Below are 22,578 nucleotides of genomic sequence, written 5' to 3' on the forward strand. Positions count from 1 at the left end.
CCAACCTGGACCTCTACCTTAAAGGTACGACCAAGGATTGGTTTGACACAAACGAGGCCCGCCTCACCAGTTGGGATGCTTGTAAAGAAGAGCTGAAGGCTCTGTTCGGACGGTCCGAGAGTCTGCAGCTGTAAGCCAAAAATGACCTTGCCTCCCGCGTGCAAAGCCCCACTGAATCATACGTTACTTACATTCAGAGCGTGCTATCCCTTTGCTACAAAGTCGACCGTCAGATGTCGGAGGAAGAGAAAGTGGGCCACGTGTTAAAAGGAATAGCCGACGATGCTTTTAACCTTCTAGGTTTCAAGAACTGCGGCAAAGTTGACACCCTTATCGCCGAATGTCGTCTTTGAGCTGGTGAAAAGCCGCCAGAAAAGACCAAGCTAAACTTGTACCGGCTCTTGGCTAAACACTTCGTGAGTGGCATCGATGTATTTCAGCTGGGCGAAGCCCATGCCCGAAAGTTTGGTACCAGCATCGATCATTCACCGCTTGGACACAATACGATCAAGGACTTTGTGGCCAGCATGCATTTCTTTCTGTGTACCACACGATGTTCGACCAAGGTCATGAGACAGTTTTCCTACTTGAGAGACTGTGGCCAAAGACCTGTGCTAAGGCGACTGGCACGCCTTTCACGAACTTCGTGGCAAGGGAAAAGGCAGTCATTACGCTTAAGAGTGCACCGAACTGCCACTGCAAAGAAGCGGCAGTGTTGTTCCGCGGGTGTCAGAGTGTGTCTGCTGCGGAAAATGTGTGCACCTTATTGACAACTAGACGTGGTGTACCAGACTGAGAAGGGGTGTGAGCGCCCGCATGTGCCGTAATCACTAGTTAATCACTAGTACCACCTTCACTGCATTGCACCGATGTAGCAATAGGTTTAAGTGAGGTTTGGGTTGCACTCGCTCGCTTGTGTCTCTTTGGTCCCACCTCAGGCGTGGTTAGACGTGTTGTAGAATGAGCAAATAGACGCTTTCTTTCCGATAGGTCTGGTTCGCCACACCATGCCACCTCAACGCGTCAGCCTTCACGCCCAACAGGAGCCTTAAGTGCGGAGTTTAGTGCAGGGTGGTATGAATTGTATATCAATATTTTATCGAGTGCACTGTCGATACTTCTGGATACCTATATAGCAATTTGCTGCCAGGTCGCGACTGATGCGGCCAGCGATATTCTTTACTTATTCTGTTTATTTATATTCAGTTATGCATTAAAAACAACAACTTTCGGCGGTTATTGATGCATGGGTTCACAAGTGTTATAAAAATATTTCAGCGAGCAAAAAGTAACTCGTTTGTTCGACTGCAGTTGTCTCGTTGAGTGAGCCACTGAGTGAGTGAGCCAAAGAATGAGGTTAACGCAAGCTCTCCTACAACTGTCAATTACCCTTTATGAGCGCCACCGAAGTTAAACACAGCTATCAGTATTCCTGCTTTGAAAAACTGCTAGCAAGCGGTGAGACACAATTTAATATCTAATGCACACCAGCAAAAACAGTGCAGCGCATAGAAGCGTGTTATAATCTTACTCTAAGTAAACAATGCCCGATCCAGGTTTAGTCTGGCTGATCGCAGAAATGTACAACCATTCGTCGGTTTTGCTGGCACCCGTCGTCATGACAGTTTGAAGCACTGGAGGCGAAAGCTGTATATTTTGTAGTGTACGCTCCTTTTTATATACAGTCCGTGGTGTCCCATCGGCTTCCGATCCGGCCATCTTACTTGTTATTTTATGATAGCCTACACGCTACCATAGCAACTTTTTCATTGCACGCTTCTCACATCGGGCGGAGGTCATCGCAGATTAGGACATAAGCATTCATAACACACATGCCTGATGAAAAGCAAAGAGCACTGAGGTGGTGTTCACATATGTAGGGAGCTGTAATAGGGGGATGGGCGACCTGGAACTTAACAGCATTGTGACATGTTCAGTTACGCCGGATATTGGCGTGCGTACGCGCCGTCAGAGGGAACGCACTTGTTTGCAATATATAGAACAACGCATTTACTCAAGTTTCGAGAATTCCTTGGGCATGTTGGTCCTTTATGACAGACGTTTGCAGGGTTACCCATACAGGAGAACAACATACAACTCGCCGTGTCCTCTTCTCCCATCGCTCTCGTGTGTAATGCACTGTTATGGTTTCTTGTATTATTGGAAAGGTGCAGTAAAGGTCACTGTTAAAGTGCACAGAACAACCTGATCAGACATAACAAACATCATCACTTCTCACAACCTTTGTCGCCTCTCTTCTTGGTCCTCCTACACTGCAAGAAAGCACTGTGAAGCAACACCCGCGAGCTGCTATGGTCGTACGCCATCTCCCCTTGCTCACAGGCCAATACTGGCGTTTCGCTCGCTTATGTGCACCCGGGGATATGGGGTACCCAGCACTTCTCTTCTTGAATTTTTGTGCGCTACGGGTGCACTCCTGTACATATGAGAATATTTTATAATGCCATAGGGCAATCCTTCGTAAAAGAAATACTGTTGGGATGAATGTAATGAAGGCTGCGTGTGCATTCTTGACACCTTTAAAATAGCGCAGGCGATGCAGGAAGCGTTGGAACACCAAATTAATTAAAATCAGAACCGTTTAAAGCACCAATACTTCACAAATTGTAGTAGTAAGAGGGTACCTTGTAGGGTCAGCCCATAAATTTCTACAAATGGCTCAGAATGCCAGTGACTGTTTCCCATTCACATGCACTGCTTCGGCGCTTTGCATGCGCTCTAAGTGAATATAGTGCCCAAGTAGTGTCATAGAGTGATATATCTAAGCGGTCCAACATCATTCAATTAAAAACCGGTGTATTTCACCCCTGATCATATATACACACATAAAGAAGCGAGATATTTAGGTAGGCAAAAGTTTCTGCCGAATATTTATTGATTCGCTAGTCATGTTATTCACATGCAGAACGCACGCAAACCACCACTTACAAATACTGAAAAGTCACACCCGATCACACGCAGCAGGCAAAAATGACAATTATACAGCAAACCTCGTACACTAAGTACGTGACCTTGGATATGCAAACCGGGAATAATCTTGCGGCGTGGAACGTGTAATAGAAGATTACCACCTATAGCTTTGGCAGAGCCCATTGGCTAAAGTTCGTGTCGGCGCACCCAGAACGGATGTGTTCATCTTTCTGGGCTAACCGGTGTATGGTAATTTAACAAAACTTTGTGGACGTCTAATCGGTACATGATTGCCCTTGTCCTGTCCCGTCTCCTTTCTTGTGTGCCGTGTCTGGCTTTTGCGCTAAACATATTTCAGAAATATTGGCCGGTGTTTCCCCTTCACCAGGATATCCTCCTAAGAAGAAAGTGGCGTGGGAGATCACTACCGCCGGCGCCGATAGGAGAGGCCTTCAGTGGGCCTAATCATCATGTGAACCCAAGGGAAGGAGTACTGCATCCAAAGCACCCCTTCTGAATTCGTATCATATCTGAGCCAGTGGATACCGTGGTCTGTAAAAAAATGTGCACCGTTGAAGTTCAGGCCATTCAGGTTGGAAGTAGTGCAGGGGAATTTGTGCCACCACGCCCCGTGGTACTTCTTCGCACAGTTCCCCTCCGAGCTATTCTTTGCTGTATTGCGGTCGAACGTAAAAAACGGCTGCCCATTGGCTGGTATCATGGTGTCCCAACCTGTTTGTTGGAAAAAGAAAAAAGCAGCGAAAAGATGGTGTAGTACCTTTGAAGCAGCTATTTCAAAAAACACCGTTTCGCGCGTGTTCAGGAGTTTAACATAGCCTCAAGGAAAAACAGAGCTTGAACCTAAGTGGCATAAACAAGACAAGAGTAGGCAATTCAAATGTATTTATAAACTACTTTTTTTTTCTAGGAAAACCTTCTCAAAAGTATTCCGGAAAGACTAACAATCAGCATCAATTGCTCGTCACTACATGGCAGAATATTTTCACGTAGATTATAGCGGCACAAGGTAATGTAGTAATCAGCGTTTAGTGCCGAGAACGAGGGCTATGTCATAAACTACGACTAAAGTACAAACATCGAAGCAGTGAAAGAAAGATACCTACACAGTTGAGCGTCAGAGAAAGGAATGCCGCGGCGTACCATATCCACTCTCTCACCACGGAGTAAAGTCCTCCCAGTAGACGTGTCATCATCTCAATAACAGCGTGTTTTAAACAAGGGCAATCTAGTCGAGGGACGAACAGGGTAAACTAGTTTTCTGTCATATACCCGGGTGCCCCTTACGACAAAAGGAAACAAATGTAATGCGCTTGAACCAGAAACTGAGATGACCCGGCAGGCCCGGCCCCCGAAGCATAAAAAACTACTATGAAGGCTTAGTTCTTGGAAAAACTGTCTTTTTTGATGTAGTATAATAAATTTTTCTCCCTTAAGACAACCGAAGTTGCGCGGCCATAAAAGGCAGTACAAGCTATTGGATTTAGGGACTAAACCACCCCCCCATTATGAGCCTTGCATATGCCGACACTGTACTGTCGTCAAAATTTGGCTAGCGCCGGAATTAGACATGAGGTGCTTTTTCAACCCCATAGTGTTAGAGCCTTACGCAATTGGAATGGCCTACTTTTCCTTCGGCCCGTTTGATTAATGAGGAACTTCGTAAACGCAAGAACCCTCGGTCGACTGCACCTCTGAAATAATTACGAATCCGTACAATGGGCTTAAGAAAGGGAGACGCTTTTGCGTGTGCAGCATTTTGGTCTTGTAGGAAGGCGAAACTGATTTTCAGTGAACCCTTTTTGGTGTCCGGATGCATGGAATACTCCTACAAATAAATCTCAAGTCGCCTATAAATACGTGGCATAACACTTAGCCAGGTTTTTTCACGAAGAAGGTTTTATTATTTATAATTCACCAACGTGATTTCATTTCTAAGAATGAAACAATTTAGTACTGCTGGTATTGTCGACAGGTTGTGAGCTTTTGTCGGCAGGGATTACTTTCTCCGGAATTCTGAGTAGGTTACTTTTCTCTATAAAATCAGTTTGCAACAGAATTACCTACCACCTTCAGGATGCAAACAGAGGTACTTTTGTAAATATTTTCCTCTCGTTTTGTAGCCTTTTTACGGGTAAGAACCCTGTATACACCTTCTTCAGTCTTCACTCAAATCCCCAAACAAGATTGAACCTGCAGATCTCGAATTTCTAAGATTATTTGTTTACACCGGTGTATTTCGCTTCTCCTGAAAAAGCTGCTCAAATACTTCCTCGGGGCATGCAGGAAATAATTTTGTGAAATTGCGCTCATTTGTGAACTGCCCTTCCCAATAAACGACTGTTTTCCTTCTTTCTGCTAAGAGCTATCAAGCCCGTGCACTTTGTGTATGTATAGTACAAAAACCATGTGTAAGTGCCCGTTACTCTATGGGAAGGGGTGTACCAAACCAGAGGCTCTTCCTTAAGATATAAAGGCAGTCTCGATGGTTGATCTAATCACGCATTTCTCTAATGCAAGCTGGACGCAATGAATGCGATTTATCGCCGCGTTGTTTTTGTCATGTTCAGGAAGCTCTGTCGATTGTTTCATATTGAAGGTCTTACTAAACCGGTTATTTAATAGCTTGATGAGCTATCTGTAATTATCTAAATACTCTGTGGCTCCGTAATTCTTCATTTTTTGACCATCCCTCTTCTCTAGAAATGAAATGCGCTCGTTTTACAGGAACAATGGCACCTCTAATGTTTCAAGGAATTGTGAAAGTAAGTCTGCTAGTTTTTCATGCTAGAACACCAGCATCGTTCTAGAACTCGCTCTTATTCCATAAACCCTTCTGGCTGCGCCTTGTGTTGTTCCTTTGAAAGGTTTTTTTCTCACCTTTTTCCTCCCCTTTTCTTACTGCTCGAGCATCGGTACCGAAACAAGTTTTTTTGTTCGGTTACTGGCGTAAACTTGATTAAATACAAATCTCGGCACAGGTGTCTCACCGCTTTTATTATACCATTCGTGTGGTTCGTTACGATATAACTTTTGGCTATGCGCCATAAAATGTATCTCGGCAAATCTTCCTATTTTTTGTTGTTTCCCTTAATAGGCCGCGTTTGCTAAGTGTTTCTTGACCTCTTTCCTATTTAGAGGCACGAATATGGCTGTTCAGGTTCGCCAATTTTTACTACTCCGGAAGTTCCATTCGTTCTTTTGTTCTGTAGACAGCCCCTTGTTTCCTGAGGTAGTTTACAAGTATTCTGCACCGGTTTCCACCTCTCCCCAGCTGCAGCGTAGTCTGCCGTTGTTATAGTCATGTTCTTATTCTTTTGTTTTCGTGGCCTCGACAGCCTTGGTGTTAACTTCCACTGTGCTACCCTTAAATCCTGAAGCTTCTGGAAGCCCAATATTTCCCTCATGTTGATTTGGATAGATACCCTCACATTCTAACACTGTGTGCTGCATAGTTTGTTTCTTTTTCGCAGACCACGCATAGCCCATCATTTGTGAATACTTCTCCACAAAGCTCTTAGCTCGCCACCAAACCTGCTCTAGCATCAAAAAGCAAAGCACTGCCCTGTCAATTATCGTAAAAATTTTCCCTTCTGATGTTCAATTTCTCACCCCTGTACATCTTATAACGACGTTTTAGCTTCAATTTTTTCTCTCCATTTATTCGTTCTCTTGCCTCTTTTTTGGTTACCTTGGCTGTTTTGTATTCTGCACTGGTCTTTCCATATTTCATCGTTAGCCTTCTAGTCTTCCTTAACCACTGCGTGTACACGCTTTTAAAGTATAGGTACCTAAAACCTTAGCTGCCCATCTTTATTGATCCAGTGCTCTATACCTCATCTCATAACATATTTTACTCTGTGCTTCTGGACCTTCAAAGAACGGCCACCCCATATGTCTAGGTACTGCTTCGTTAGTTGTTTTTCAATGCGCGCATACGGCCAAACGGCCTACCGTTCTCTGGTTCAGTTCAAGGCATGATATAAGGTCTGATTTCAAGCAGAGCACTGTATTCCCAAATCAGAGACACGGAACCATTACTCCTTTCCACATTCCTCCAACTATTTTATATTTGTTATACCACCACAGAGCTATATGCTTCTTTATAGCAGCGTTTCCCTTTCCGTTACCCTTAACTTGCTCCTCGTGAGTTCTTAAGTAGTTATCCCCTTCGTTTATCCACACTCCCAAATAGTTATATTCCTTGACTCTCAGTAATTTTCCCTACTGGATAGACACTGCGTCAGTGATAGTGTCATTGAAAACGATTATTCCCGATTATTCTGGGCTAAAATTTATCCCTAGGTGGGTGGCTTCCTGGCCGTTAATATTTAAGAGCCGTTGCATACCGGTCTGGTTATCTGCTAAAAGAAAAATCTCGTCTGCGTGTAACGTTCCAGGAATACGCTGTTGTTCCACTCGCCTTAGGCTGAACCCTATTTCACTTTCTTCCAGTGTATTTTCTAACCCTGCCATGTAAAGCATAAACAGTATTGGGGTCAAGGGCATCCGTGTTTCAGTCCCCGATGGATGTTGACCTCCTGGGCGCATTTCTGTCCTTCCCGTGTAAGGTGCACTCTATTGTCTTTATAAATCGCCATAAGGAACTGTATTACCTCGTCATCTAATCCCTGGAGTTTCAGCGGTCTCCACAGCCGTTCTCTGTTCACGTTGTCATGTGCCCCTTTAATGTCCAAGAACGTAATCCATAGTGGTCTATTCTGTGTTTTCGCAATTTCAATGCATTGCGGTATCCCGAATAAATGATCCTCCAATCGCCTGTCTTGTCTAAATCCATTTTGCAGTTCCCCCAAGTATTTCGTTTTCTTCCATCCATGCTTCAATTTCGATTTTATCACCAGCATTACGAATCAATACACCACTGACGTTACTGCGAGTGGTCTGTATGAATCAAAACTGGCTTTGTTGCCTCTGCTTTTATATATAAAATCCATCCTACTTTCTAGCCAGTCCTCTGGTATTAGTCCTGAAACGCGCCTGAACAAAGGCTTCCAAATGTCCCTCGTTTTGCACTTTTGGCCAAAACCTTAGAGGATATTTGTGCACCAGGTCTATGTAAGCAGAACCATTACAAACTTCTCGAACCGCTGGAACTTGTCGTCCGATCCCCCATTATTTGGCCCAAAGAAAGCTGCATGTGCTTTTGAGGAAAAATACGTAAAGGGCGGGGCGGTGATAGTTGGAACAATTCAAAAATTTTCCTGAACGAACCGCCTTTCTGTTCGCGCTCCCACTTCACACGAAGGTAGCATTTTGTGGCCCATTTTGTTTAACACCTGGAAAAACTACGGTACTTACCTGTTTACACTGAAAAAAAAAAATAAAAACGGCTTTCGCCCAAGGGAAAATGGTGGCCGATTTAGCAGTGCGAGCCAGCGCAAGTTGATCTTGGATCGACGGCCCTACCAGGCGTATTCAGAGCGAAACGCAGGTTTGGGATTCACGCAAGGAAGGAGCCAAATGGTGCAGCAAATGATCAGAAAATGCATTTAGGAAGCAGCCCAATGAGCTAGCAGTTGATCACAAAACCCGCTTTCACATTTTCTGATCGTCTGCTGCACCGTGTGGCTCTTTCCTACCTTGAATCCCAAACGTGCGTTCCGCTCTGAATACCCCAGGTGGTGCCGTCGTTCCACGATCAACTTGCACTGGCTCGAACGTCCAAATCAGCAGCCATTTTCCCCTAGGTGAAAACCGTTTTTATTTATTTTCAGAATAAACAGGTAAGTACCGTCGTTTTTCCAGGTGTCAAACAAAATAGACCGCAAAATGCGACATTCGTGTGACGTTTGAGCGCGAACAGAGCGGCGGTTTGTTCAGGAACAAAGTTTAAAGTGTTGTAATTATCGCCGCACCACCCTGTAGAAAAAACCGTCAGTCCCCGCGTCCATTAGGTTACGAATGCTCATTGAGTGTGTTTATAAGCGAAAGAAGTAGGCGCCCAAAAAAAACGACGCATTCATAACGGCGCAGGTACGCTCCAGAACGGGGGGATGCAAGCAAGCACAAAAAGAACAGAACTCATCCTCTTGCTGTTGCTGCCAGAACAAGGAACAAAGGTAAAAAAGATGCCACGAGAAGGCGCGAAGAAGGAGATGAAGGAGAACAAAAATTGAATTGCATTGAAAAAATGTTTGTTGAATTCACCAATAAAGGAGTGCTACAGAGAGGGCAAGAGCGTAAACGTTGTAGCAAAGAACGAGGAACGGGAACACAGCCTCTCTTGCGAATCGCTGCTACACACTTATGACAGCTTTAATTTTTTTGCTTCACAGGGAAGCTGCCGCCGATTACCAGTTTACCGCGGTTACATCCTGTTCTGGAGGAGGAGATATGAGACCTATTCAAAGCAGCTCATGATAGAAAGGACCCACGGATCATCCTGATGGTGAAGGGCCATGTCATTCAGCGTGAGTGCACAGAGGATAAATCTTGTTGACTCAAGGCACGCTCAGAAAGACTCCATAAAGGAGCGAAAAGGGCATCAGCGCCCGAGTCTTGGTTCGGCGATCGGTTAACAGCGTCGTATTCTTGAATTTGGAGGGTCCAATGTGTTGGCCATCCCAAAGGGTCTTTTAGGGAAGACATCCAACGTAGTTTGTGGTTGTCGGTAACAACGTCGAATATATGGCTGTATCAAGTAGGGCGGAGTTTTTACAGGGCACAAACCATGGCCGAATGCTGTTCCTCGGTTACCGAATAATTTGACTTCGTTTTAATGAGGGTTCGACTGGCATACGCGGTGGCGTATTGTGGGTGACATGGTATTCACTGCGCGATAACAGTTTCGAGGCCGGTACCACTGCCATCCGTGTGCACTTGCTCGGGGCGCTCGAGTCATAGTGGCGCAGTAGAAGCGCTAGGTTGTCAAGATTCATAGAATACAAAACGCCTCGTCACAGTCTCACGACCACGCAGACATTCTATTGTCTTGGCCCAGTAGGTTCTTCACATGTGCTCTAATGGAAGCGAAATGTCGCGCAAACCAGCGGGCGTAGGAACTAAGGCCGACTAACCAACGAAAGGAACTGAGGGACGACGTTTTTGGAAACGCCTAAACTGCGCCCCGCTTGCTCGGGTCAGATACGATGCCCTCGCTGGACCCAACCTGTGCTAAGAGGGTTAGTGCAGCCTCCGAAGTGACACTAATTTATGTTAGGCTGTGGTCCAGCGGCCCGGAGGCAGGTCGCAATATATTTGAGCTGGATGAGAAGTGTCTAAAAGTCTGGAGAAAATGACGTCATCCTAACAGCGGAGAGACGTGTATCAGCTTAGACTCCCTAAGATATTGTCAATCATCCCTTTGAATGTGGCGGGTGAGTTTCGAAGCCGAAATGGCTTCACATTAAACTCTTGTGAGGCGTCGGCAGTAACAAAGGCTGTTTTGGTCAGATTTGGATACCCAACGGTTTCTTTTAAGGGTACAAGCGTCCCCGTAGCGTAGCTTGCAGCTTGACCACAAGCATCCATGGGAGGACATGTGGTAGGTCTCTCGACCCCTTCGGGCGGGGTCTGAGACCACTGGGCACCCATCAGTTCAAAGGGTACAAGCGCCCCTTGTATCGGCAGGGGATGAAGGGCTTGGACACGCAACATCACTGCGGCAGACGTGGTAGGCTCCTCTAGAGCCGCTGGTCACCCGCCAGAATAAAAATGGGCATACAGGGGATCCAGTGCACTGGCAACCATTTCACCACGTCGGTTTTACCATGGGGTACGAGAATGTGGGAGGTACTTCCGTACCACTGGGCACCAACCAGTAAAAATGGTACAAGCACCTCTTGAACCGGGGATCTCGTGCTTGGGAAGTTGCCCGACTTTGTCGGGAAATGCACCCGTGGAAGGGGCCATAACATTTTGACTGACGGCGATGGTCGAGTGGTAAAACACTCGTATCGTAAGCAGGAGGTACCAGGTTCGAATCCTCGGCCGCTGGATACCCACTGGTTTCTGTAAAGGGTACAAGCGTCCCCGTACTGTAGCTTGTGTCGACGGTGGAACAAACGCTTGGAGCTTGACCACAAGCAGCAATGGGAGGCCATGCGGTAGGTCCCTCGAACCCCTTCGGGCGGGGTCTGGGACCACTGGGCACTAACCAGTTCAAAGGGCACAAGTTCCCCCTGTCTCGACGGGGGATGAAGGGCTTGGACATGCACTACCACTCCGGAAGACGTGGTAAATTCCCCTGGAGCTGCTGGTGACCCACCAGAATAAAAATGGGGACAGGCGCCCCCCGTGCGGAAAATCCAGTGTGCTGAAAACTGTTCCACCACGTCGGATTGTACCGTGGGGTACAAGAATGTGAGAAGTACTTTGGTACCGCTGGGCACCAACCAGTAAACGTAGGTAGAAACACCCCGTGAACAGGGGATGTAGTACTTGGGAAGCTGCCCAAATTTGGTGGGATAAGCCATAGTGGAAGGGGTGGCTATGATCCGTATAGGTTCGAATTTTCCAACCCCGAGGGGCACTGACTGGGGTAAGCGGAGCCCCTCCCAAGCGTACACCCCTATAAGAGCCGGGCGCCTGGCCGGGAGAAGGCTTGTACCTGATTTTACCAGTGGGTGCCCGGCGTTGGGATTCGAACCAACCACCTCCCGAAGCCGAGACGGGCGCCCTACCCATTGGGACATAAAACTACGGAAGAGAAAAACTCCACGCTTTGAAAACGGGGAAGGATATTGCCAATACGAGACAACGGGTTCACGTTTTTATGGGTCACCTTGTTAAGGCTTGGATAGTCAACGCTAAACGTAAGTAGACATCTTTTTTTAGGACGAGCAGTACTCGTGATGACAACTCGCTTTGCAACGCTCGTATGACAACTCGCCCGAGCATGTAGTCCACTTGCTGATTAATGACGTGTCGTTCAGACGTACCCGATATGGACACTGACTCAAGCATAACTGCGTAGCAGTGTCGATGTGATGAGATACCGCTGACGTCCGGCTCAAAGCAGCTTGGGGCGAGTAAAAGGAACGCTTAGCAGTGCACGCAATTGTGTGCGGTACTTTGAGTTCGAGTTGCGGTATTACTTACAGGCGAAAACGTTCGGTGGTAACGCACGTGCATTGGCGGACGGCCAGGTGAGGGCATTGATGTATAGGGCAGGTGTACTCACGTCGTGATTTAGGTTGAGAATTGAGTCTATGAGTTCAATGTGACCTTGGGTCACTCCGCACAGCAAACTGAAAGGTAACGGTGTCGGATGTTTAAGCAACACTGATGTGCAGCCAGCCTAGAGCATCAAAAAAGCAAAAGGAAATGGTAGATGTTTCCTGGTGAGAAAGACTTCCGAAGTAGTGTGCACAACTGTGTGTTCACTGAGCGGGGAACAAGACACAGGTACAACAAAAAAGTTGAACGGCGTGATTCGAAGACGATGATTTTGGTGAATGTAGAGTGAGGACCGGAAGCATCGCACCATGTCGCATTAAACTGGGCACAGAGCTCGACCTGGGCTCTGTGCCCCGTACTATTCATGATCGCTTGATGTCAAGTCAGGACATCCCAGCGTAGAAAGATGTCCTGGGAACACACATGGCCAGGACGATGACCATAAATTTCTTCATAACATGTTGAACAAAGACACGTAGCCGTGCACGTCGCAAGAGGCTGAACTTCTGCAGCACTGACGGTGCTAAGCAGAAGGCCCGTGAGGGGCGCGGTAACTTTTAAGGTGAGCGAGAAATTTTTCACTGATCACCGAGGCAGTGGCTCCTGTACCTACAAGTGCGACTGTACCTATATCATCCACTGTCCCTTCGATGAAATTGCTTTGGGGCCGATCGAGGTTTTGAACATTTCGACGGGTGCGCAGTTGCACGTCAGTTTCCCTCTTGGACATGTTCGGAGAGCGGCAGCGCGAGCAGCGGCTCGGTGATGGTGAACGGCGGCACACCTCGACGGCACGGCTGCATTAAAAATAAACGGCAGTAGGACCTGCAGTTGCCTCACGAAGAAGGGTGTGCAGGAGATCGACTGAAAATGAAGGGGGTGGCGAGTGGATAGGAGCGACAAGTTCACCGGGGCTCGGTGGTGGCTTTCGACGAAAATAACGTGCGACATCACCCAGTATGTCGCGCGTGAACAAAACAGGCTGGTTGTCCGGACTTTGCGAAGAAGTGGCAGCTGGCGGCGTCTTTCCAGAGGGACTAGAGACAACGTTGGGCCGGTACAAAAAAATTTCGAAACTGGCAGGGAAGTCGGTTTGTGGTTTCGGCGTGTATGAGCCTGCGGTGATTTGAGGGCTGTAGCACGCGCCCCCAGCGGGCCATCCTCCCGTTCCGAAATCACAGTGCCGATTCCCCCGCATGTCACTTGCCACGCGGGGAAATCCCCCCTTTCCTTTCCCCTGCTAAGGTGGCTAGAATGGTTCTAGCCACCTTACCCCTGCATGCGACTTCACCCGTGCCAAAACCACCCTTGAAACTGTTGGCCCCTCTCCCCGCGCGGGACCCTCGGGTGGGCGCGGCTTTTGCGAACTTGTTTGGATGCGGAGGGCTTACGGTCAAGGGGAAGGAGGGCTACCACGACGTATTTTCTTTTTTAGTTTGTGAGTTTTAGTTTTTGTTTGAGAGTCTAGTTCTAGTGAGCGGAGCAGCCTCTCTTTTTTGCCGAGCAAAACCGCACGCGGGGGAAGGGGAGAGGTAGAAGAACGCGGAGTCAGAGCGCGTAAACAGCATTCTGTTCCTGTGTGCGGATTAATTGGTATTTACTGCCTTTCTCCTTGAATTTGGTCTTTCTTCTCTCTATTTTTGTTCTTTAAAAAATAAGTCTGAAAATCTCGCCAAGGCAGAACTTCTAGTGACCGGATATTGTAGCAGATAACGTTGTAACACGTAGAACGCATCATTACTTCAATTGCCGTGAATTTGTTCCTGTCTTTTATTTGTTATTTGTATATTTTATTACCACTGCCCAGTTCTGCTTATTGCAATATTGTTATTACCCGTTTGATTGGTTTTAACGATGCCCGTTTTTTCTCTTCCTTCGCCTTTTCCAAACTTCTTTCCTTTTTTTATTTCTTTCCTTTCTCTTCGGTGGTCCTTTGGTGTAGAGCAACACTCTTGGCTGCGATCTTTTAATAAATGTCACTGTATATTTTTATGCTTGTATATTTCTTGCCTTAGCGTGAGATTGGTGAGTACATTTTTGGACTGTGCACATTCCTTTATGCATCTCCTACAACAATGCCTTTTGGGTGATGGTGCTTTTCATAATTTTTTATTCGTGTTTCCGTCATCCTGTAAGAATTGTTTAATTCTTGTCGTCGGTTCGTGAGGGCGGCTTATAAGATAAAAAGACTTGTTTTAATTTTGTCGTCGCTTCCTGATGGCGGCATATAAGGTAAATTTTTTTTTATTTCATTGGTACTCTTCGTACATATTTTAGGATTTTTACGTTTTTGTATGGATGCCTTTTCACATTCCCTGCGATTAATTATCGCTATCTACGCTATTATAACAATTAAATGTGTTACGTCCGCCGATTTCGCATTTTCGGGCAAATGCACGGCACTCTACGGTAAGTTTTGACAATTTTCTATTCCTGTTTCCGTCGTTGTTTTGAGGGGTTTTTCATTGTTCTAAGTCTGTGTTTAGGGGGTAAAAGTATGGTATATTTCGCAAGTATACTGTTATATATATATATTTTATTTTCCCGTATTATTTTGTTCGACCCATTATTTCCGTTTAAGTTAAATATAACGATTCAGTGTGTTAACTCAGCCAATCACACATGTCGCACAACCGCAGGATGTTAAGTGCTTGGTCCGTTTTTGTATTTTTCTTTTCGTGAACCGGTAGTTCTTTTATAGGCTTTTTTTTATTGTGTCTTTATCTGGGGGGAGATATATAAGGTGCCTAATTTTGATCTCGTATGTTCACTTTTATATATTTTGCTGCCTTTTATTTTTTGTAATATCTTTCCACCAACTATCTCTATTTTCGCTATTATAATAAATCAATGCGTTGCTTCTGTTCATTGCTTCAGCTAAAACCGACATTTCTGCTATTCTGTAATGTTATACAGCCAACCAGGAACTATTAAGTATGCTGATGCGACTATTTCTCCAAAATTTAATCGTTTTATTTAAGTCCCTGATTTGACACTGCGGAAACTTTTTTTTTTCAGTCGGCCCTTTGTTTTCGTATCTCTTGGTGGCATGGGCGCAAGAAACGCTTTTTTCTGTGTGGGATACGAACGTTTCCGGACAGTGATGCCACGCGTTTTTTTGGTCCACCAGTAATAATGAAACCTAAACCTTTTCCGATTTCCATAACCCCAATTAGTGGGCTTAACTAATCAATATTACAGCAGGTCAGGTCACCGTGTTAGTAGCGCTAAGATTACTCATTTCACAGGCATTCCAAAAATACAACTCTGATTGGATGTCATTTCAACCAGAAAACATATTAGGTAAATTCCCGCTATTGTTCCCCCTCTCCGTTCCCCTGCGTGCAACTCTACCCGTGCCACAAGCACCGTGGAAACTGCTCGCTCCTCTCCCTGCGGGGGGAAGGGCGCTTATGGTCAAAATATCCAAAGAGTCAAAAGGTCCAAAGAGTCAAAAGATCCAATAATCACGTGACAGCCGAGTCAAAAGATCCAACGGGTCAAAAGGTCCAATGTGGGTCAAAAGGTCCAAAGAGTCAGAAGATCCAATGATTCAAAAGGTCCAAAGCGAGTCAAAAGATCCAACGAGTCAGGAGATCCAAGGGGTCAAAAGGTTCAATAATTCCGAAACCGCGTCAGAAGGTCCGACGAATTATGAGAACCTTCGGAGCCATGGCTATAGGGTGTGCAATTTATAGACTGCGTCATTTTATTGTATTTTTAGTGTTATTTTCGCTCCCATACTTGAACTTTCACTTCTAAATGTAGAAGATATGCACTTGGCGCGCCGAATGAAGCTGTGGCTAATTTTAACGTTATGAACAACACCATTCATCAAGCTTGTTTTTATTTCTGATTATTTTCTCAGGTTGTTCTCGTTTCTCGCTCCTCTGTCATTTGATACTATTACATTATAACATTTTGGTAGTTATTGCTTATGTAGAATGTGAGCTTCAGCGATGTCGACGAGCCACGACCACATGTCGCTCATGTTCGGCTACGCTGCGCTGACTTGTATGATTGCTGCTGAAAATATTCCGGACAAATGTTCTTGCATCTCGTTTATCAAAGTCAATATCCATCAAATAAATGACCCTTATATGGCTCATGATTACACCCACAAAAAATCAAGAGTTTGAATAGCAGTGCTACATGCTACCCTTTGGGAAGCTAGTTACTAGGTTTCCAGGCGACCTGAGTTGAAGTACGTCATGATAACCTGAAGCCGCTAGTTGCAGTCCGCGTGTCTCTTTTTTTACACTCCCGATAGTGTAGTGCCAACCCCTGTTTGTGTGGCTTCGCTTCCATTTTCTATTTTGTGCAGCTAGAGAGCTACAGGCGGTGGGGAGCTGATGCTGACATTGGTCTCGGATAAGAACAAAGCCACGGCCAAAGTATGGCCAGTATGCTTTGAGGAAGAACGCCGAAAATGACAAATGACCACTTCTTTCTGCAAATGAAATCTATGTATGTTCCAGAAAGCATTAATAATGCCTTTGGGCATTTCAAACCACAAACACACTAAACACACCGATTTCCTGGAAATGGGGGTGACGCCGGGACAGAAACGTCCGGTGAGGTATAGAGAAGGTGCCCTTGGTAACGCATCCGTAATAAGGCATTATACGCGTTGTGTTACCAGCAAACAGAAGAGCACATGGATGCAAAATGCCAAAAAATTACAAGTTGTTTGTGATTGAGTTAGAAAGCGACTGGTTCCTATCCTCTAGCGAAGGCGATCAATTACGCAGCTTTATCACAGGTACTCGAAAGTGGGAAAAAATTGTTAGCGTCACTGATTTTTAAACAAAGATATGGTGATAATAAGTCGCTAAAAAGAAAGCGATATACGCAAAAATAATATTATCTCAAAGCTACAGTTATTACGGCAACAAGTCCGCACATAAATAGTGCTTCATTTGGGAAGGCCGCATGACCTTTTCACTACGTTAAAATTAACGCAGAATTTCGAGCAAGAACACGAGTAATAAATAAGTACGATTTTGTGCCAACAACTGCTACGACGCACACATCTTGCTGCCTACAACGCGCGCTTGAATTGGTTTTTGTACCGAAAGCTCCGTGTACCGAAAGGCCCCGAAACCGAAACGCCCTATACCGAAAAGACCAGAGCCGTTAAATGGCATTGTTAATGTTCCCTTAACCACTGAAATAATTTCCCATGCCCGTGACGCAAACGTATTTTTGTATGAGAGCAACATGCATATACTTGAAAGAATATGGCTCGGAAATTGGTGCTTAGAACGAATGAACACGCTCCTTGTAGGGAAAACAAAGAGGCAACGGAGTTATAATCTTGGCCCTTAGCAAACAAAAGTACGCCAAGGTGAGGCTCATAAAGAGACTAGATCACTTGATTGGCCTTAGCCCCGTCAAAAGATAGAAGTCAGAATGTCTAATATTGGACCTCTTGACTCGTATGACCTTTTGACTCGCCTTAGCCGCGTCAAAAGGTCCAATACGAGTCAAAAGATCCAACGAGTCAAAAGATCCAACAGGTCGAAAGGTCCACAGTGAGTCAAAAGATCCAACGAGTCAAAAGATCCAACGCGTCAAAAGATCCAATAAGGCGGGCGGAGGGCTTCCTGTCAAGAGGAAAGAGGGCTGCCGCGACGTCTCTCTTTTTTTTTTTTAGTTTGCGAGTTTTAGTTTCGGAGTTTAGATTTAGTGAGTGGAGTTGGCCCCCTGTTTTGCCGAGAAAAACAGAAAACGAAATAAAGAAAGAGCCAAAAGAAAGCAGGCTTAGGGCGCGTAAAACTGCATTCTGTTTCTGTGTGCAGAATAATTTTCATTCACTGCCTTTTCTCTTTGAAGTTGTGCCTTTCTTCTCGCTATCTCTCTTCTTTAAAAAAATAATAAAAAAAAATCGCCAGTTCATTACTTTAAGTGACGGGATATATTGTAGCAAACAACGTTGTAATACATAGAACGCAGCATATATAACTTCAGTTGTCATGAATTTTTTCCGGTTTTTATTTGCGTATGTATATTTTGTTACTGCTTCACAATACTGCTTATTGCAAAGTTTTTATCACCCTTTGATTAGTGTCATATGATGTCCGTCTTTTTCTTGTTTCGCGTTTTTCCTTCTTTCCTTTTTTTTAATTTTCCCCTTTGTCTTTGCTCTTCTTTCATGTTGAGCAACTCTCTTAGTTGAAATCTTTTAATAAATGTCCCTGTATATTTTTATGCGTATAATTTTTGCCTTAGTGTGAGATTGATCAGTCCATTTTCGTACTGTACACATTCTTCTATGTATCTCCTGCAAAAATTCCCTTTGTACGAATGTAGTAATCCAAATAAATAAATAAATAAATAAATAAATAAATAAATAAATAAATAAATAAACGAATAAATACGGACTGACTGCAGAACGACTACGTACACTCTGGGGAAAGAACTGAAGTGTGGAAGTCAGAACAGCTAACTTTAATATGCATATCCATAACGAGGACAAAAGGACGGTGTATTTGGCCAATGACAGTTTGCGACTCTCAGTACAATTTTGACTCCGTTGGTACCGTTCATATTCACGCCGTAATTAAAATGAAGCCTGTTCATGTTGCAATCAGCGTACATTATTATTAAATCAGGAAACCTAACATTTTAACGAAAATGATCTGACCAAGTTAAAAATATGCATAGTATACCCTACAAAACCAAAGAATAGAGAAGAAAAGTCCTCTGAACAACACTCAAAATACGAAATAAAAATGACGAGATTGCGAACCGTGTAACGCCCTGCATTTCCACAAAAATGCAGATTTGGTGAAAGTTTTACCTTGAGTGGCTAGTTATAATGGCCTAAATGGAGATAATTGGTCGGACATAAGTTTTAAATATTACAAAAATAAAATAGAAAAAATACAATTTTAACAAAAATGATCTGACAAAACAAAAATATATGGATCCTATACATTTCCCCCTAAAAGCAAACAACAAACAAAACAATCCGCAAATTAAAGGTGGAAATATAGTACGAATAAAAATAACGTAAACGCACCAACGCTGCAGCACGCCTTCCATCATCCGAAAAAGAAAACACCATTAGCGAAGTAAAGGCCCTTCATCACAATGATCGTATATATTTACATCATTGGCGAAAAGAAACAAAAGAAACTTTAAAAGAATAAAATATTACAACGTTTTTTGCCACTCGCTGCCGTATTCGACTCTCAAAAACTCACTTTGGAAAAGCGACTTAAGAATGATACACATTTCTCAGGATTTCTACATATATTTTAAAGCAATGGTTGCTATCATCGTAATGTTTTATAATGAAAATTCAAATGGCAGAAGCGGATGTAATTACGTCGGCAAAAAGTCTGATATTCCGAACTGTGTTTCAAAAAGTAGCTGCAATGAGCGTTACGTTTCTGGGAGTTACGTTATGATTTCGATAGAGTTCTGCAATTAATTTTCTTCAGTGCTGTGAGGTTAACAGCACATACAGTTAATTTATAATTACTTGGTGACTTTAATATATTGTTTTTTTTAACGAATCCATGGACGTTAAACACTCTAAAATCAATTCTCGTCACTAATGCTTCCAGGAAGAGATTGACTCAGCCGGAAAGGGTTCCGGAGCTTCGACGTCATGGATAGCAGTGGAACACCTTGGCGGGGCCCTTTACGGGAGCGGAGGCAGGCTGTGAAAATTGAACAGGGCGATAACAATACCCCCTCACACAGACCCGTGAACCAGCCTGTTTACCACTCTTATATTTTAGCCAGGTCCCCTTCTACACTCTATCTCCCTTGTTTACCAGCCCTCGAAACTTCCGGCTATTTTCTCTCTCTCTTGTTCTGCATCGCCCGACAGTTGCAGATCACTATCTCTACCTCCCCTAACCTCCAACAGCAACTTTCTTCTTCTGCTTCTTCTTTTCAGCGCATCGCCATTCATCACGGCGGGGCAAGGGCCCCCCGTCTAGCCCCTTCCCTGTTCTCCCCGCCCGCGTTCGCGGGAGAAGAGGAAAGGGGGCAGCGTGCACAGTCGTTTCGAAAGCGGGGAGGTTAAAAGGGGGGGATAGAGCACGAGTGGATTGGCAGGGTTGGACTGAAACGGGGGAGATGGGATTAGGTTGAAAAGTGCACACCCCGATTTGAGCAGTAGGTCAAACTGGCAGAAGCACTTCGGCAATTCTAACCTTTATGTCATTTTGAAGAGCAGGGGAGAGAGATTATGCGGACATCTAAACGTCGGTAACTCAATACATTAGGCGACCCACCTGTTCCCGCCCAAATGCTTGTATTTTGGCTTAAAATGGAAGGCGTTCCTGAGCAAGGACAAGGCCCCCCGCAGTGTCAACCGGCCCCAAGGATTGACTGGCCACGACCCGAAAATGGCGCAGTGCGTCGTAGCTGTGCCACAATTACACGAGCTGACTTACCACGGTCAGTATTCCCTGTAGCTTTGTCGTCGATGCCTTTCTAGATGTGCCGCACCTTCATAGTGTCAGTCATAGCAGGATCGACTCGCCTACGCCGATATGCGACATCTTCAATGTATCTGGTGAAATTTTCTCCCAACTGCTACGCGCGCCGCGAAGACGTTCTTCAGTGCGAACAGCGCCGAAAACGTTTGCTAGGCTCCAGTAGCATGTTATAGAAAAGCGTCTGTAGGGTACCCCCCGTCGTACCCTACACACTATATACAAACTGGTGCACGCCACCTTCCGAAGCCATAAGTACGCGGAAGTCTCCTACCAGCCCACTCCACGATTCACAATTGAGTATATGCGGCAAAATCTCGCCGTGATGTCGTCGCTAAAAACCCACATTATTTACCTCGCTCCCTGGTCAGGCTTTGGGTGCTCTTTGTTACTTTGGAATTATCGAGCAACCTTCTCTTGAAGTCATCGACTTCACCATCGACTGGCGCAAAAAAGACGACCGAAGGGTTTGGCACCATCTTGCTTTCTCTATACCGGCCTCGCGCCTTCTACTGTTCCAAAATTGTCGAAATGGCTTACGTGGTTTTCGGACTGAAAAGATAAGAATCATGGTCGATAATCAGAAATGAGCATACATACTCTTTATACGTTGCTATAAATGTGCTTACGCAGACTAAGCCCACAGACAGCTTCCTGTTTGTCTATTGTTGCCCACCGCTCATTGTCACCGTCATCTGTGTACGCGCATCATAGTGCCTTTCCTATTTTCAATTTCGGGGAGAAAGGCCTATTAAACGCGGTTCCACGGAACTTGTCTCTCTCAATATATATCGTATGAGTTAGTGCTTCCGCCCGAGAGAGCTTTGCAGGTTGTCTCAGTTTCAGAAATCCCTTTTATGCGTTCTTACTTCTCTTCTAACACCAGTTTTCTGGCACCAAAAAATGTGCCGCCCAATAATCACCCTACCAGGAGTTGTTATGAGGATTTTAAGTGCGAATGCACTTCTTAAGCGACCCTGAACCTGCGTCCACCGGCGATGTCCGCATAGCATACCCACGTGGGGGATTGGCCAGGAATCTCCTCGTCTTCCTTGGCAACGGGGGGAGATGGGCGCGCGCTGCCTGGCCGCTGACATGGCACATACCCACGTGGGGGATTGGCCAGGAATCGGGCGGGAGAAGGGCTAATGCACCCGCTTAAAGGAGTACTGACACGAAATTTCAAAGCTGAGATCCGCTCTAGCAATCAAGTACAACGACAACACAAATAGGTGTCTGTGAATAAATGCATCTTTCTTTCTTTGTAGTTGTGTGTGTGTGTGTGATCTCTCTTTCGCGAACATTACCGAACCGCGCAAATTCAACTCGTGCATTCGCACTTTCACATTCTTCCCCTCGGGGAAATGCGGGGAATGTTTTGCTCCAGAAATCACAGTACTCACCTGAATACCTACTCTTAAAGTCTAGCAAGAAATGAGAAGGCAGTGCACGAGCAAATGAACAGTACACGTAGGTAAAATAAACCTTCGCAAGCAGTCGTGCTTCTCAGCTGAACGTACCCTCTGGCCCCACGTAGTCTCCAACACTGATGCTGAAATTATCATGTTCCGAGGATATCTTGAACCGTCTGTAGTCGATCGTCAGAGTCTTTGTATTGTTGTCCAGCATCACACGGAGGGTCATCTGTTCTTCACCGGATGTAAGCGCGTGGATAGCGCGATTCCCTGCAGAAAGGTGCAACAGAAGATTTTTTGAACTTTTTCATTGCGATCCAGCTTAAGTTAGGGTATCTGCTTACGGTACTACACCATGCTGCAAATTGGAATGCCTTGCATGCTGATAAGTCACATGACCGCTAAAGATCACCGGCAACTATAATAAATTGGGCAAAGTCGTTGGGAGTTGCAGTGTTCTTGCGAAGCTTTTACTAAATTCATCATGTCATGAAACGAGCAATTTTTTCCACGAACCCCACTTGACGCCAGGGTTTCTACGATGCAAGGGAGTCCGCGTGTAAGGACCAGTTAAGATACTAGCATTTTAGCGCAACAATTCTTCCAATGCAGAGGCGGGA

At 45.2% G+C, this 22,578-nt stretch overlaps 1 protein-coding gene across 1 annotated transcript in view; it reads right to left on the minus strand.

Annotated features, from left to right (window-relative positions):
• Positions 1 to 2,862: 2,862 nt before the first annotated feature.
• LOC144172463 (techylectin-5A-like) overlaps positions 2,863 to 22,578 on the minus strand; it is a 44,074-nt gene continuing 24,358 nt past the window's right edge. Inside the window, exons 5-6 of the mRNA XM_077701166.1 lie at positions 22,064 to 22,228; positions 2,863 to 3,663 (exon numbers count right to left, since the gene is read on the minus strand). Of these exons, the coding sequence (XP_077557292.1) occupies positions 3,356 to 3,663; positions 22,064 to 22,228 (473 nt within the window). The 3' untranslated portion in view covers positions 2,863 to 3,355. The remainder of the gene's footprint in view (positions 3,664 to 22,063; positions 22,229 to 22,578) is intronic.

This window comes from Haemaphysalis longicornis, unplaced genomic scaffold (genome assembly GCF_048455015.1).
Source record: "Haemaphysalis longicornis isolate Haplotype H1 unplaced genomic scaffold, Haemaphysalis longicornis Haplotype H1 scaffold_214, whole genome shotgun sequence".
Taxonomy (NCBI): Eukaryota; Metazoa; Arthropoda; class Arachnida; order Ixodida; family Ixodidae; genus Haemaphysalis; species Haemaphysalis longicornis.